Raw genomic sequence first — 13088 nt, 5'->3', positions numbered from 1 at the left:
ACAACAGTAAAAAATAAAATAAAAGTCAAGATGACAGCTGTGGCTGTGCAGTTGAAATGCAACCCTGACTTTATGTTGTTGGGATACACATTAAAAATAAAGGGGGGGGGCTTAGAGTATACAACCCAGCCATTTTCTTGACTGTTTTGACCCCCCATGGGGCCCCTGCATGTATCTGCAGTAGAAGACTTATAGATACCTACTATAAGATCCACAAATTTCTTCCTATTTGGCCTCCTTTGTAAATTAATATCATTTTATATGATCCTATATGGTAGACACAAGTTGGACTTTAATTCTTTTCATTGCCTTATGTTGTTTTATCAGTATGTTTCTATTGGAGTCTATTTTATTGATCTTTGCGCATACTTTCAGCTTCTTTGGGGAAAAAAGCAGTACAAGATAAATTCTGATGATAATGATGATAACAATTTGCCATACAGCCAGGAGCTTGGCTAAGTATTATTATATTATATTATGCTAAGTATAATTATATTAAGTGCTTAAAAGTTCCAGGGCATAAAATGCTAAATCTGTTGTTCTTTATCTATGTTTTAGTTCTCACTGTGAAGCAAGATGTTATCTTCTAAGACAGTAATAAAAGGTTGAGATGGTGTTAACACCGTTAATGTACTTATTCCTAGAGGGGGGAGGTTGCTCCAGATCTTGGTTCTTCGGCACTCTTGATAGGTCTCGATTCTCTAGAGCAGGTGGTTTATCTTTCCACAATCCAACTTGTGCCCAAGCCACGGTGATCCTCCCGCACCAACCCTCCACCAACAGCCTCACCAACTGCCTGTTCTCAACAGACACGCTCCAACCCCTGAGAATTTTAGGGAGCAAACATTCCAGTTCAACCGTCAGGAAACGGCCATGGTTGCCTTCGTTCTGACAAAGTGACTGGGTTCACATGTTGCCCTAAGCCATCTTGTTTCTGGTCAAGTAAATTTTGTCTTTGATGAGAGCCATACACCACACTGGGCTGGGCTGGGATCAACCCACATTTCCTGAATGAAGCACAGTTAATTCATTCTGCCCCCATAGACCATATATCAGTGTTTCTCAACCTTGGGAACTTAAAGATGCACAGACTTCAACTCCCAGAATTCCCCAGCCAGCATGGCTGGCTGGGGAATTCTGGGAGTTGAAGTCCGTGCATCTTCAAGTTCCCAAGGTTGAGAAACACTGCCATAGACTGTGGTTTACAAGTCCATTTCAGCTTTGTGTGATATGGGAACCCAGCTATTGATAGTTTTAATCTTTATCATTTCATGGGACAGAATATCACAGAGGAATAGAAGGTTCCTGGGCCTCTATCACTTTAATGTTCCTCTCCCAATTCCTTCCCTACAATCTCATTCTTCCACTGGGCAGCTGCAAAGTTGGTTAGATGATGGGAAAGGTTTTAGGTTCAGCCCCACCCTTAAAGAGAGTCTTAAAAACCACAGCATGAAGGTATGCTGGAATATTTGGTCACCAAGATTGGTGTGTGGAGAAAGGTAAGGAGGAGAGCAGACGATCTTTGAGAAAGACTGGGTTGGGTTGTAATTCTTATGAAAAGGTCCTTCGTTGACTATATTCATAGACTTTGCTTTGGTCTATGCACGATGTGTGACACTAGATATGGTGGTTTTTAAAGCTTGTTTTATGGCTTAACTTAATGTGTGAGTCAGCCAGGTAGCTGTACCTAGCAATGTTGCCTGATCATAAGGAAAGCTAAGCCAGGTTAGACCCGATTAGTACTTGAAGGAGAGACCACTAGGAAATGCTAGGCCTGTAGCTAGACTGGGAGGTCAGAAAAAGATTTTGGAAGCAGATGATGGTGAACCACTCCTGTGCTGGTGCAAGAAAATGACACATCTGTAGTTATTGGGAGTCCAGGCCCACTTTAGAGTCTTCTTCGTTGGTTACAAAACTGTCACTCAGTATAGTGTGTTAGCCCAGGCAAAGGTTGGTTATTTAGTTTGATCCCAGTTCTTGGGTTTTGTAAACTAGAGTTTATGGCTTTCATATGTGGTATGAACTTGTAAACAATGGGTTAATATTACTGACTCCTAAGAAGTTTCTTCCAGAGTAAATTCAGATGAAGCTCCAGGCTTGAGCACATCAACCAAAGCGGCCTTGATTGAGGATTATCAGATCTGGGCTGCAAAAATTCAGAAGAGGGTTTAGGTGGTGCAGCCAGATATAGAAAACCCAAAGCCTTTGCTACCACCTAGTGGTCATCTGGAGTTTGCAGGCCAGATATAGTCTGGCTTCATCATCATTCAACACTCTACAACTGTGTTCGGATCTTGGCTTCTCTCTTCCTTATATATGTAAAAAGGAGCAGAACTAGCTTCCTATTTTCCACTGATACCAATTTGAAGGATGTTCTCCATCTTGGCGTCCAATGTGTTCCAAAAGTTTTTTTATTCTGGTGTGCTATTCAAGCCTCCCAGAACTGAGATTATATGCATGGATTCACACTTGACTCATATTCTCAGTGGCTGTTATTAACTCAGCACACTAAGTTACAAACCAAGGTTCCCAAAATACACTGGCTAAGCCAAAATCTACAAACCCCATTTTGTCTTAAGTGAATTAAAGTATTGGTTTTGGTTTAGCCTGCTGTGGGACAGATCCGGTGGTTTATCTGTTATGGTTTAGCCTTTGGTGCACATGCAGCCAAAAGCATTTGCTTCTGAGCAGATCCGTGTGCCACCTCATTCAGCAGAAGGGGAAGCATTTATAATCTGGATTATAAATGTATTGCATTTATAATCTGGAGTCTGTTCAAGTAGTTTCCCTCCCCATAGTCTTGTGCACTGTTTTATTTGCTGGAGTCTGGATTGGGGCTGTGGTCCTGTGGGAGGGCCTGACATTTTTTCTCCTTGCCTTTGTTTCTTAATCTCCATGGACCCCCACCAAGAAAACTGAGCTCCAAAGTTACCCAGTGCTGCTGAAGACATCTCAAGTGGAGTCAGTCTAAGATGGATGTATTCCAGTTTGTTCTCTTCCCTTCTCTCTCTTTCAGGTGCCTAATAATCTTCCTGCCCTCACTTTATCCCTGGTCCCCCTCCCCCAGTGCCCCAAAATCTGGTTCTCGTCATGGGCAAAGAGAAGACTCACATCAACATTGTGGTGATCGGCCACGTGGACTCTGGAAAATCCACCACCACGGGACACCTGATCTACAAATGCGGAGGCATCGATAAACGGACCATTGAGAAATTTGAAAAGGAGGCAGCAGAGGTGAGGGAATGCCTCTGAGCATGTGTGGAGTGTGTCCCCAGGCTCCAGAGTAGCCGGGTGAAAGTACCTGCTCTTCATTTGGGGGGAAGAAACCAAAAGTGGTACTTCCCCATGATGCCTTTAGCAGAGTCTTTTAGGGGGCTGGTGGTTGGGAAACCGAAAAGTTAACCCAGTGCTTCTCAACCTGAGCGACTTTAAGATATGTGGACTTCAACTCCCAGAATTCCCCAGGCAGTTGGGAAACACTGGGTTAAAGTTTAAAGCCCCCATCCACAAAGAAGCCAACAGTAAAATGAATCAGTTTTCCCCTTCCCCAAATATTAAAATGTCTAACAAATGATCGGGGCATGGACATGCTTTTCACAGATGGGGAAAGGATCCTTCAAATACGCCTGGGTGCTGGACAAGCTGAAAGCGGAACGGGAGCGGGGAATCACCATCGACATATCCCTGTGGAAGTTTGAGACGGCCAAGTATTACATCACTATCATTGACGCCCCAGGCCACCGAGATTTCATCAAGAACATGATCACTGGGACTTCCCAGGTATGAGACCCTCCTGAATGACAATGTGGAGTTCTGCATTTCCAAGAGACAGTTACTAGCTTTGTCCAGCATGCTCTGTCCCAGTTCCATAGCCATGGTTAACTGAAAAAGCCATGATGGGCTAGATTCATGCAACCTACTAAGTCCTAAACCCTGATTTAGAAAACTTTTCCAGGCCAAGAGTCTAAAGGACAGAGGGAATGGCCTTGAGAGACAGGAGGAATATAACTTCACAATAAAAGTAGTATTGGCCCACGTGACTTTGGTTTGCTAGTCGGTCTTATCTTGAAGGGCTGACCCAGAGTCTGAACTTTGGTGGGCAGAGAGTAGCTGGGACAAAATATAAGGATTGAAATCAAATTCAGAAAGGGTGGCTAGGACCACCTAAATGGACTGGAAGTAAAATTGAATTACATAAATGGAAATGAAATAAACTTAAGGAAATTTACATTGTCTGAGGAGTTAGCAACACTTGGCTGACCTTGGCTGGGCCTGGAAACTAGCAGGATTGAATCTGGGTAATATTTGGATAGCAGGACTGCCAGCCAAGAACAAAAGAAGACAATGGAAACCATTTCCTTACTGTTGCCAAGAAAACTACAGATTGTGTCTTTGGACTCGCTGGGAGCTGAACTCGATCCAAGAGCATCTTGACTTTTGCTCCCTTCATCTATTGTTAACTTCCACTTTTGGGGCCATAAAGATCACAATGGGGCAGTAATTTGGGGGGGGGGACTTTAGGGGCAGGAGACAATGCTTATGGGGTGTGGGGCTAAGTTAATTTGCCTCAAGTTCTGTACCTCTGCTCCCCTCCCCAAATTCTGGGTATTATAGTTGAATGATAAAGCAGGAAACTTGGTTGTCCCAGTTCCAGTGCTTAAAAGTATACGATCAAGGATATAAGGAGGTATGTCTTACAGGTGCCCAGTTAGCTTTTCTTAGATTTCTAGCAATATTCTAGTCCATTTCCCCCCTGCAGAATGGGTATATATAATCTACCTTCCTTTAGGGCATTTTTGTTTCTGAGACCCTAAGGCAGTGTTTTTAAAACGTGGCAACATTAAGATGCGTGGACTGGCTGGGGAATTCTGGGAGTTGAAGTCCATGCATCTCAATGTTGACAAAGTTGAGAAACACTGCCTTATACACACACAACCTTAGTTATGGTTAGTTAAAGTGGGGCATGTTTTTGTAGTAATGGGCTGCACTGAGCCTTGTAAATTCTTTCTTAGGCTGTGAGCTGATGTCCGTGCAGCTTAACATTGCCAAGTTTGAAAAACACTGGCCTAAGGGGAGGTGGATTGCACATACCATTCGGATAAGTTCCAGATATCTCTTCCTAAAACATCACTAACTGCCAGGACTTGCATAATTCTTGAAGCTAACGGACTGTATATACTCCCGGATAAGCCGAGAATATTAAGTGCCAAAAAATCAGGTTCAGCTTATCCGTGGACGGGCTTCTCTGCAAGTATATATGGTAATACTTTTTAAAAGTACTCATATTTCCCATATGTACTTGCATATGAGTGGATAAGCAGAATCTTGAATTTTTAACCCCGATACTATGTACAATGCAGGTTGGCTTATCTGTGGATGGGCTTAAGTACAACTTCTGCAATTTCAGTTCCTGGTAGATGATTTGAACCTCATGGACTTTTTTTTAAAGTTTAGAGTTAAATGAAACTTAGAAGATCATCTGGCTATGTATGTCTGATGATTCCCAGTAAGGATGAAACTGGTCATCTGCTGCCCCCTGGTGGTCAATGTAAATAGTCCGGTTTTGTGTTTCTCCCTAGGCCGATTGTGCTGTTCTGATTGTGGCCGCGGGCATGGGTGAATTTGAAGCTGGCATCTCCAAGAACGGGCAAACGCGAGAGCACGCCCTCTTGGCCTACACCCTAGGGGTGAAGCAGCTCATCATTGGGGTCAACAAGATGGATTCCACAGAGCCTCCTTACAGCATTGTACGCTATCAGGAAATCGTCAAGGAAGTGAGCGCCTACATCAAGAAGATTGGCTACAATCCGGCCACTGTTGCCTTTGTGCCCATCTCTGGCTGGCATGGAGACAACATGTTGGAGCCCAGCCACAATGTAAGTAGTTTATGGACTGTTCCTGGTTGTGCTGAAGCATGTTTTTCAACCTTGTCAACTTTAAGATGTGTGGACTTCAACTCCCAGAATTCCCCACATCTTAAAGTTGACAAGGTTGAAAAACACTGTGTTATAGCAACATATTTAACCAAATCAGCTGTTAACTGATGTATTGTAGGAGCAAGCTGGGTGCTCACCCCCTGGAATCTTGCTTTGGAAGTGTCTGGTTTACATTTGGCAGCCAAACTGTGTAATGGTGTGGTTTGGAACTTCCCTGGGGTATTCAAAACTCTGCAGTGAGTTCTCTGTTCCTTTTCGCAGATGCCTTGGTTCAAGGGCTGGAGCATCACCAGGAAGGAGGGCAGCGCTTCTGGGACCACCTTGCTGGAAGCTCTGGATTCTATTATCCCTCCTTCCCGCCCTGTTAGCAAACCCCTCCGTCTGCCTCTGCAGGATGTTTATAAGATTGGTGGTACGTACACAGCTAGGAAGAAGGAAAGTTGTGTGGTCCCTTATGCTGAGCGGGGATGGAAAATGGCAGAGGTCTCCATATGGTCTTCATTTGCCCTGTGCTAGCATTCAGTGAACACTAGTAGTGCGTTGGGGAGAAAGGGCAAGAATCATGCTGCTTTGGTGGGGAGATCAAGTCCTGGGAACAAGAGGTACACAAGCTGAGATTCCAGTTCATTGTGTTGCACCCAACAGTTTTGAGGGATATGCCCCCATAAGTCTCCAGAAAAAATGTCCAAATATACAGCGACCATATTTGGGCTGCACAAATCTAGATGACCATCAGATGACAGCAAGGAATGAGTTTTATGCATCACTTACCAGCCCTCTTGGTTGTCGGGAGTTTTGCAGTCTAGATATGACAGCTGAATCAAATTTTGTTTTGAAGAAATTGAGTTCTAAAGATATCTTTTTTCCCCTTCCACCTCTGGAATTCTGTGAGCTGTAGTCTTTGCACAATTGGAGATCACCAAGTTGAGAAAAGATCTTGCAAATTTGACTTGTCTATTATTTGTATGTCTGCTACTGATTTCTGAGAAAGAGCCCTAAGCAGAGACCCAAGTGAAGAAGTTAATTATCTGACTTGATCCAATCAGCGAATGATATTCAGGATGCTAGAAAACAGGAAAAGTCAGGATGAGTCCAGACAAATACCTGAGATTCTGCCATTGCTGAAAGTTATCAGTTGTTCCTGTTGAATCTTTAATATCTTACTGTCTAAAATTACAGAAATTCACAGCTACTATCCTGGATTTTCTGACTTGGTGGTCATCAACTGTTCTTGACCACATCCATGCTTTTCAGAGGATTGGGATTACAACTCCAAAGTATCTGAGAGGCACAATATTAACAAAAAGTATTTTAACTGATAGTATGTACCACTTCCCTTATTTTAAAATGTGGGAAGCTAGTCTACATTGTCCTAGAACTATTCTGCTGAGTGGGATTCTAGACATACACCCTGTTGCCTAAAACTTGCCCAAACTGGTTGCTGTCCAGATTTTATTTATTTATTTCAGAATGTATATGGTCACCCAACTCAGTCAATTGCAAATCTGGGTGGCTTACAACCAATAACAAAAACAAAATAGCAAGCAATGAATAGGCAATCAGAACCCAAATCCCTATTAGACCCCTCCAGGCGGAAACTCCACTCAACTTGGCCCCAGTGCCCAAGGAATGGAGCAGGTTTTTAAACCTTTCTGAAGGCCAGCAGGTCAGAGCCAACCATGTCAGGAAGATGTAAATATCAGGGGTGTGGGCATTGATTCCCAGAATATCTCAACTACCATAGCCTTGGTGAGAATTCTGGGAGTTGAAGTTCACAGATCTAGATGACACCCTGGCTGGAAATCACTGTCTTGCAACTTCTTTTAACAGTGTCTATGAGGTTTCTTAACATGTGCCATCAATGGATGACCAGCCTTCTGTCTTTGTTCCTCAGGCATTGGCACAGTCCCAGTGGGCAGGGTGGAAACCGGTGTCCTGAAACCTGGCATGGTAGTCACCTTTGCCCCCAGCAACATCACCACAGAGGTCAAATCTGTTGAAATGCATCATGAGGCACTGGAGGCAGCTTTGCCAGGAGACAACGTCGGCTTCAATGTGAAGAACGTCTCTGTGAAGGACATCCGCCGTGGGAACGTGGCGGGGGATAGCAAGAATGATCCCCCCATTGAGGCAGGCAGTTTCATAGCCCAGGTGAGGGAGAGAAGGTGCAGCAGGCGCTGAACGGCTTGCCTGTGAGTTTCCTGGCGTTCCTGTAAATCCACACTGAAGAGGAAATAAGAGTTGCAGCATAGCACAGCATGGCTAAGCTGTTGTGGGTCCCTCCAAAGTGGACAAGAACAGATTTGGACTAAAATAAGATCCTGGATATAGAGCTGCTTGGAGATGATTCATGATGAATGTGTGATTGGATTTGTACATAGCACAAAGTTGCCAATGGATCGTCTGGGTCTTAGGCCCAACTGTAGACCCAGCATTGTGATTTATAATGATTCATATGATCAATGTTTACAATGATCCATGCTTAGAAGAGGGCTGGGCAACTTTTTTCTGGGCCCAGGGATGCAGCTCAGCCTCTGAACTGGTTGCTGGACTGTTGCAGGAGGCATTTTGGTAACATGGTCCTGCCACTGGAGGTAAAAAGATAAAGACACCGTTGAATCAGGTTCAACTCCTGGTGATTTCACAAACATGTCCATGCAGTTTTCTTGGGAATAGTATAGAAGTAGTTTGCCACTCTTCTTTTACTTAAATGTGGGGTATAAATTGAATGAAGGAATATTCCTGATGATCTCCCATCCAAATACTGACCTTGCTTAGCTTCTAAGGTCAGAAAAGGTCAACCTGGCACTGTCTGCCTGGTGGGGCTGCGTGTTTTCAGCCTCATTGTTTTGGAGGGCTTCAGGGGTGGGAAAAGGAACATTTTAGATTCCAGGAATCTTGGACCCTTCTTCAGTGAAAATATGCCATCCACATTTGGTAATGCTACATTTCTGTTATGCAACATTTGGGGGGCTGCAAATAGGGTGTTGAGTTTTGTGTGGGTGGTGGGCTGTCTTTGGTTAGAGTCAGACACATAGCTTGAGTTTGTGCACTGCACTAAGTGTAGTTCAATAAATTACAACCAGATGCATCTTCCAATGTGCCAAGTCATGAACCTTGACTTGCTTATACAATGGCTGAGTTCACCCACTACACTAGCCCAAAGCCAAACCAATCAAGTTATGCTTTAGAACTCTGCAGAAATCAGATCCAACTGGTCTTGCTTGTTCAGTTCATAAATCGGAGCCGCGAGTTCTGTGTGGCTTACTCACTGGAGATGCTTTGGCATCTATCCACTTCCTTGTCCTCTGTCACTCCTGGACGTATGCATTTTCACCCTAGTAACAGCTGCCCTGCAGGATCCTTGAAAAAGCTTGAATCCTTCTTCTTCCTGCCCTTGGCACCCAGGTGATCATCTTGAACCATCCTGGACAGATCTCAGCAGGCTATGCTCCAGTGTTGGATTGCCACACTGCCCATATTTCCTGCAAATTTGCTGAACTCAAGGAGAAGATTGACCGTCGCTCTGGGAAGAAGTTGGAGGATGACCCTAAAGCCTTGAAATCGGGGGATGCTGCTATCATCCAAATGATCCCTGGCAAACCCATGTGCGTGGAGAGCTTCTCTGAATACCCACCTCTTGGTAAGTGGGAGTTTTATACAAGTTGTTGGCATCCTGGCTTCTGATTCTTTCTGGTGCAAAAGTCTTAAAGCAGTGGGTTTTGTACGTGTCAGAGCATCAACTAACCCTTATGCATCGTGACTGCACTGGCAGAACTTTTAATAAAGTAATGGTTTTATGAGTCATAGATAAGAACACAGAGCTAAGTTGTTCAAAGGTATCAAAGCACAGTCTCTCCTCATTTTGGCCATTCAACTTCCTGATTGGCAGTTTGAACTGTTTTGTGGGAGCTGGGAACTGTTGTAGTTGGGAGGGTTAGAAACTTACATTGGAATATGGGGTGGAAAAATGAGGTTCTGTTGGAGTTTAGGCCCAGGCTGTGAAGAGTAAGGAAGTTGACCTTGATGGAGATAGGCAGACTCCATTACCTAGGCCATCTTCTCTACTGGGCCCAGAATCTACATTTTGCAGCATTTCTGCCCTTCCATAAAACAATGGCCTGCACATGAGAACAACAGGTTCAGAAACATGCTGGCCAGGAAAACTTGGTTAAATCCCAGGCATTTTCTAATAAGCTGTACTTTGTCCAAGTTGATCCTTGATGCTTGAGAAGCTGAACAGGACTGGAAGACTGTCCTGTTGCATCTCTCAGCCATGTATTGACTTTTTATGAGGGCTACTGATTACTATGAGACTTTAATAACCACAAAATACAATAGCAGGACTTTGTTTCAGGGTCTCCAAAACCAGCAATTGCTTTTTCATGAATCCTTTATAAGATTGATGCTTTCATTTGGTTGGGTTAATATATTGTCCTACTGCCCTGTTAGGTGGTAGCACCTAGCTAACCTTGGCTGATCTCAGGAGGTTAAAGCATTGGACTTTGTTAGTACTTGGACGGGAAACCTTCAGGGAATCTCAGGAATGGAAGCTAGACTGAGAAATCCAAAAACCACCTGGAAGAAGGCCATGGTTAAAAGTTTCCACATCCTACAAGGAAAACTATGTGGATCTGTCTGTGAATTTACTAGGAGCTGAACTCAACTCAAAAATATTTATGTTGTGCTAAGGTATCTTGTGGTGGTTTTTGGTTTCAGGTATTGTGTGAACCCAGGCAACTATTGTTTATTTAACAAACCATAACTCAGTACAATGGATATGTTTAGCTGTATCTTGTTACAAACTTACACTGGTTGACGAGCTGTTCAACATCCAAAGAATCTGAATGTTAAAATGTTGGCTGTGCTCAACCACAGTTTACCTTTGCTACCTTCATAAGCAAGTTTATGACAGCTGGATTCATTAGGTAAACCATGGTTAGGTTAAATATGTCAACACAGCCATTGTGACTCTACACTGGGGAAAAAGTTATATACTTTTATATCCCCACCTTTTTTCTAGCAGCTCAAGGTAATGAAGGGGGAGGTCCCCTAATTTTATCCCCACAGCAACTTTCAGCTCAACCCTTCTCAAGAACAACCGACCTAAAGTCCCCTTAATGAGGTTTGTGGTCAGTGGGAACTTGAACTTGCACCTCCATAACCCAAAATGCATTGCATTTGGGCCAGGAGCTTCTTGCTATGAATTATATTCCACTCCCCATCCATCTGGAGATGGCTGAAAAAGAGGAGATTCCAGCAAATTTCTAAATTACTGTTTGAAAGATGGATTTTGATTTCTATAACATAATTTCCCACCTTGCTTTTCAGTTCTGCCATTGATAGTTGCAATTTTACTGCTTTTTTAAATATAGGGAGAGAAAGATAACACTTAGCCTGCTGTTCTGGTTCTGTACAGTCATATCCCTTAAGCAAGTCTGTGCAACAACTGGTTATATAGAACATGACTGTGCAATAGATAACAAAACACACATTTCATCTTGCAGCATTTTTATCTTGCATTCCTTCTCAATGAATTTCAGGAACTTGGACATTTCACCATGAACAACCAATAATAACCCGTGACACAAGGCTGGCTTAGGCACATCCAGCAACATGGAAGAATGCTCGTGTCAAGATTATTCTAGGAATCACATGATGTAACTCAGTTCACATAGCATCCTGAGTCACATTGCTTGGTGTGCAAAATCCATTGGTGGGAGGAGTGGGTTCAGAACCCCCTCCTTTCCCCTCACCTCATCTCAGTTTATATCCTACACCAGTCTAGCCCCTCTCTGCATCGGATGAAGTGAGCTGTGGCTCACGAAAGCTTTTGCCTTTAACAAAACGTGTTAGTCCTTAAAAGGGGCTCCTCCTGGTTTTAAGCCAGAACCAGGCAAATCGTGTTATACTTGGGGTGATGTTCTCTTCTTTCTCTGGCAGGTCGTTTTGCTGTCCGTGACATGAGGCAGACTGTGGCGGTGGGTGTGATCAAATCCGTTGAGAAGAAGGCTAGTGGGCCAGCTAAAATCACCAAGTCAGCTGTGAAGGCAGGCAAGAAGTGAAGGTTCTGGTGAAGGATCAGCCGTTGGCCTTGTTTGCTTCCTCATTGGGACTAAGCACCAGGAAGAGACTTGGAAGAAGACTAAGGGCATCTAGTACTCCTTGGAGCTGGTGGGCTAAAAGCTGTAAATGAAAAACATCAAAATAAAAACGGGGTCTTGTTCGCTGTGGCAGCATTTGTCAATTACATCCATAACTTGCAGTGCTTATCCTAAAATACACCACATGGGTTGGAATGATAGAAGACAAATGGGTCTTCAGGGTGGTGCTCAGGAGCATTAAACACCCATTTTATTTCTTAGGTTCTTTTTATTAGAAGTAAGTGAAGAGGAAGCTAGATATGCTACAAAGCCATCCATCCATCTTAAGCATCATCACTATGGCCAAGAACAACTTTCTGCCTCATCTTGGACGACGAATGGAAGCAAAGCTAGTAGGGATTAGACTAGGGCAGTGTTTCTCAACCCCAGCCGCTTTAAGCTGTGTGGACTTCAACTCCCAGGATTCCCCAGCCAGCTTGGCTGGCTGGGGAATCCTGGGATTTGAAGTCCACACGTCTTAAAGCGGCTGAGGTTGAGAAACAGTGGGCTAAGCCCACCAGATCCTGACTGCAGGAACTCAAATGGCCACTAGAGAGCAGCAAAGAGCTGTCCTAAAAAAAAAATCCCTTGGCTGCCCTTTCCTGGTCTAAATGTTTTGCAGCAGAGATCCGGTAGCCCAATTCAAAACACGCCCAACTTTGGTTGATTGGGTTGGTACAAAGCTGGTCTCCCTTCAGGGAAGGAATCCAGGTGCACAGCTAGGTAAATACAAGCAGTTAACATAAAGAGCTGGGATTCTCTGCTTCCAAAGTTGAGAATAAGTTCTTGGGAATGCTTCCAATCGGAATATTTCAATGGAATTCTTCCAAATCCCTTTATTTACAGGCAAGCATAAAGAAGCAGAGATTTATTTATTCAAGTTGTATGGCCTAACAAGTGACTCCAACAGAGTTGGAGGGCGGCCCCTTTACGCTAAGCTGGATCCTCCTCATTTCCTGAGCGCTGAGTGAATCCAGCCATTCTGGCTTCGCTTAACCCTCCTTAAATC

General features: G+C 43.8%; 1 protein-coding gene across 1 annotated transcript; it reads left to right on the top strand.

The window, feature by feature from the left end:
* Positions 1-3090: 3090 nt before the first annotated feature.
* On the top strand, positions 3091-12048 carry LOC103065730 (elongation factor 1-alpha, somatic form-like). Its single transcript, XM_007430503.2, has 7 exons — positions 3091-3234; positions 3601-3780; positions 5580-5876; positions 6198-6348; positions 7831-8087; positions 9345-9579; positions 11880-12048. The coding sequence occupies exons 1-7, from the start codon at positions 3091-3093 to the stop codon at positions 11999-12001; spliced, it is 1386 nt and encodes a 461-aa protein (XP_007430565.1). The 3' UTR covers positions 12002-12048.
* Positions 12049-13088: the final 1040 nt, after the last annotated feature.

The sequence above is a fragment of the Python bivittatus genome, unplaced genomic scaffold, assembly GCF_059951505.1.
Source record: "Python bivittatus isolate LINGU-HERP-01145 unplaced genomic scaffold, Pbiv_v1 ctg000260_np1212, whole genome shotgun sequence".
Taxonomy (NCBI): domain Eukaryota; kingdom Metazoa; phylum Chordata; class Lepidosauria; order Squamata; family Pythonidae; genus Python; species Python bivittatus.
This window is presented reverse-complemented; position numbering and strand designations above follow the sequence as displayed.

Coding starts and splice junctions, on each gene's coding strand:
- LOC103065730 (XM_007430503.2), top strand. CDS start 3,091: ATGGGCAAAGAGAAGACTCACATCAACATTGTGGTGATCGGCCACGTG. Junction 3,781..5,579: donor TGATCACTGGGACTTCCCAG/GTATGAGACCCT, acceptor GTTTCTCCCTAG/GCCGATTGTGCTGTTCTGAT. Junction 9,580..11,879: donor CTCTGAATACCCACCTCTTG/GTAAGTGGGAGT, acceptor TTTCTCTGGCAG/GTCGTTTTGCTGTCCGTGAC.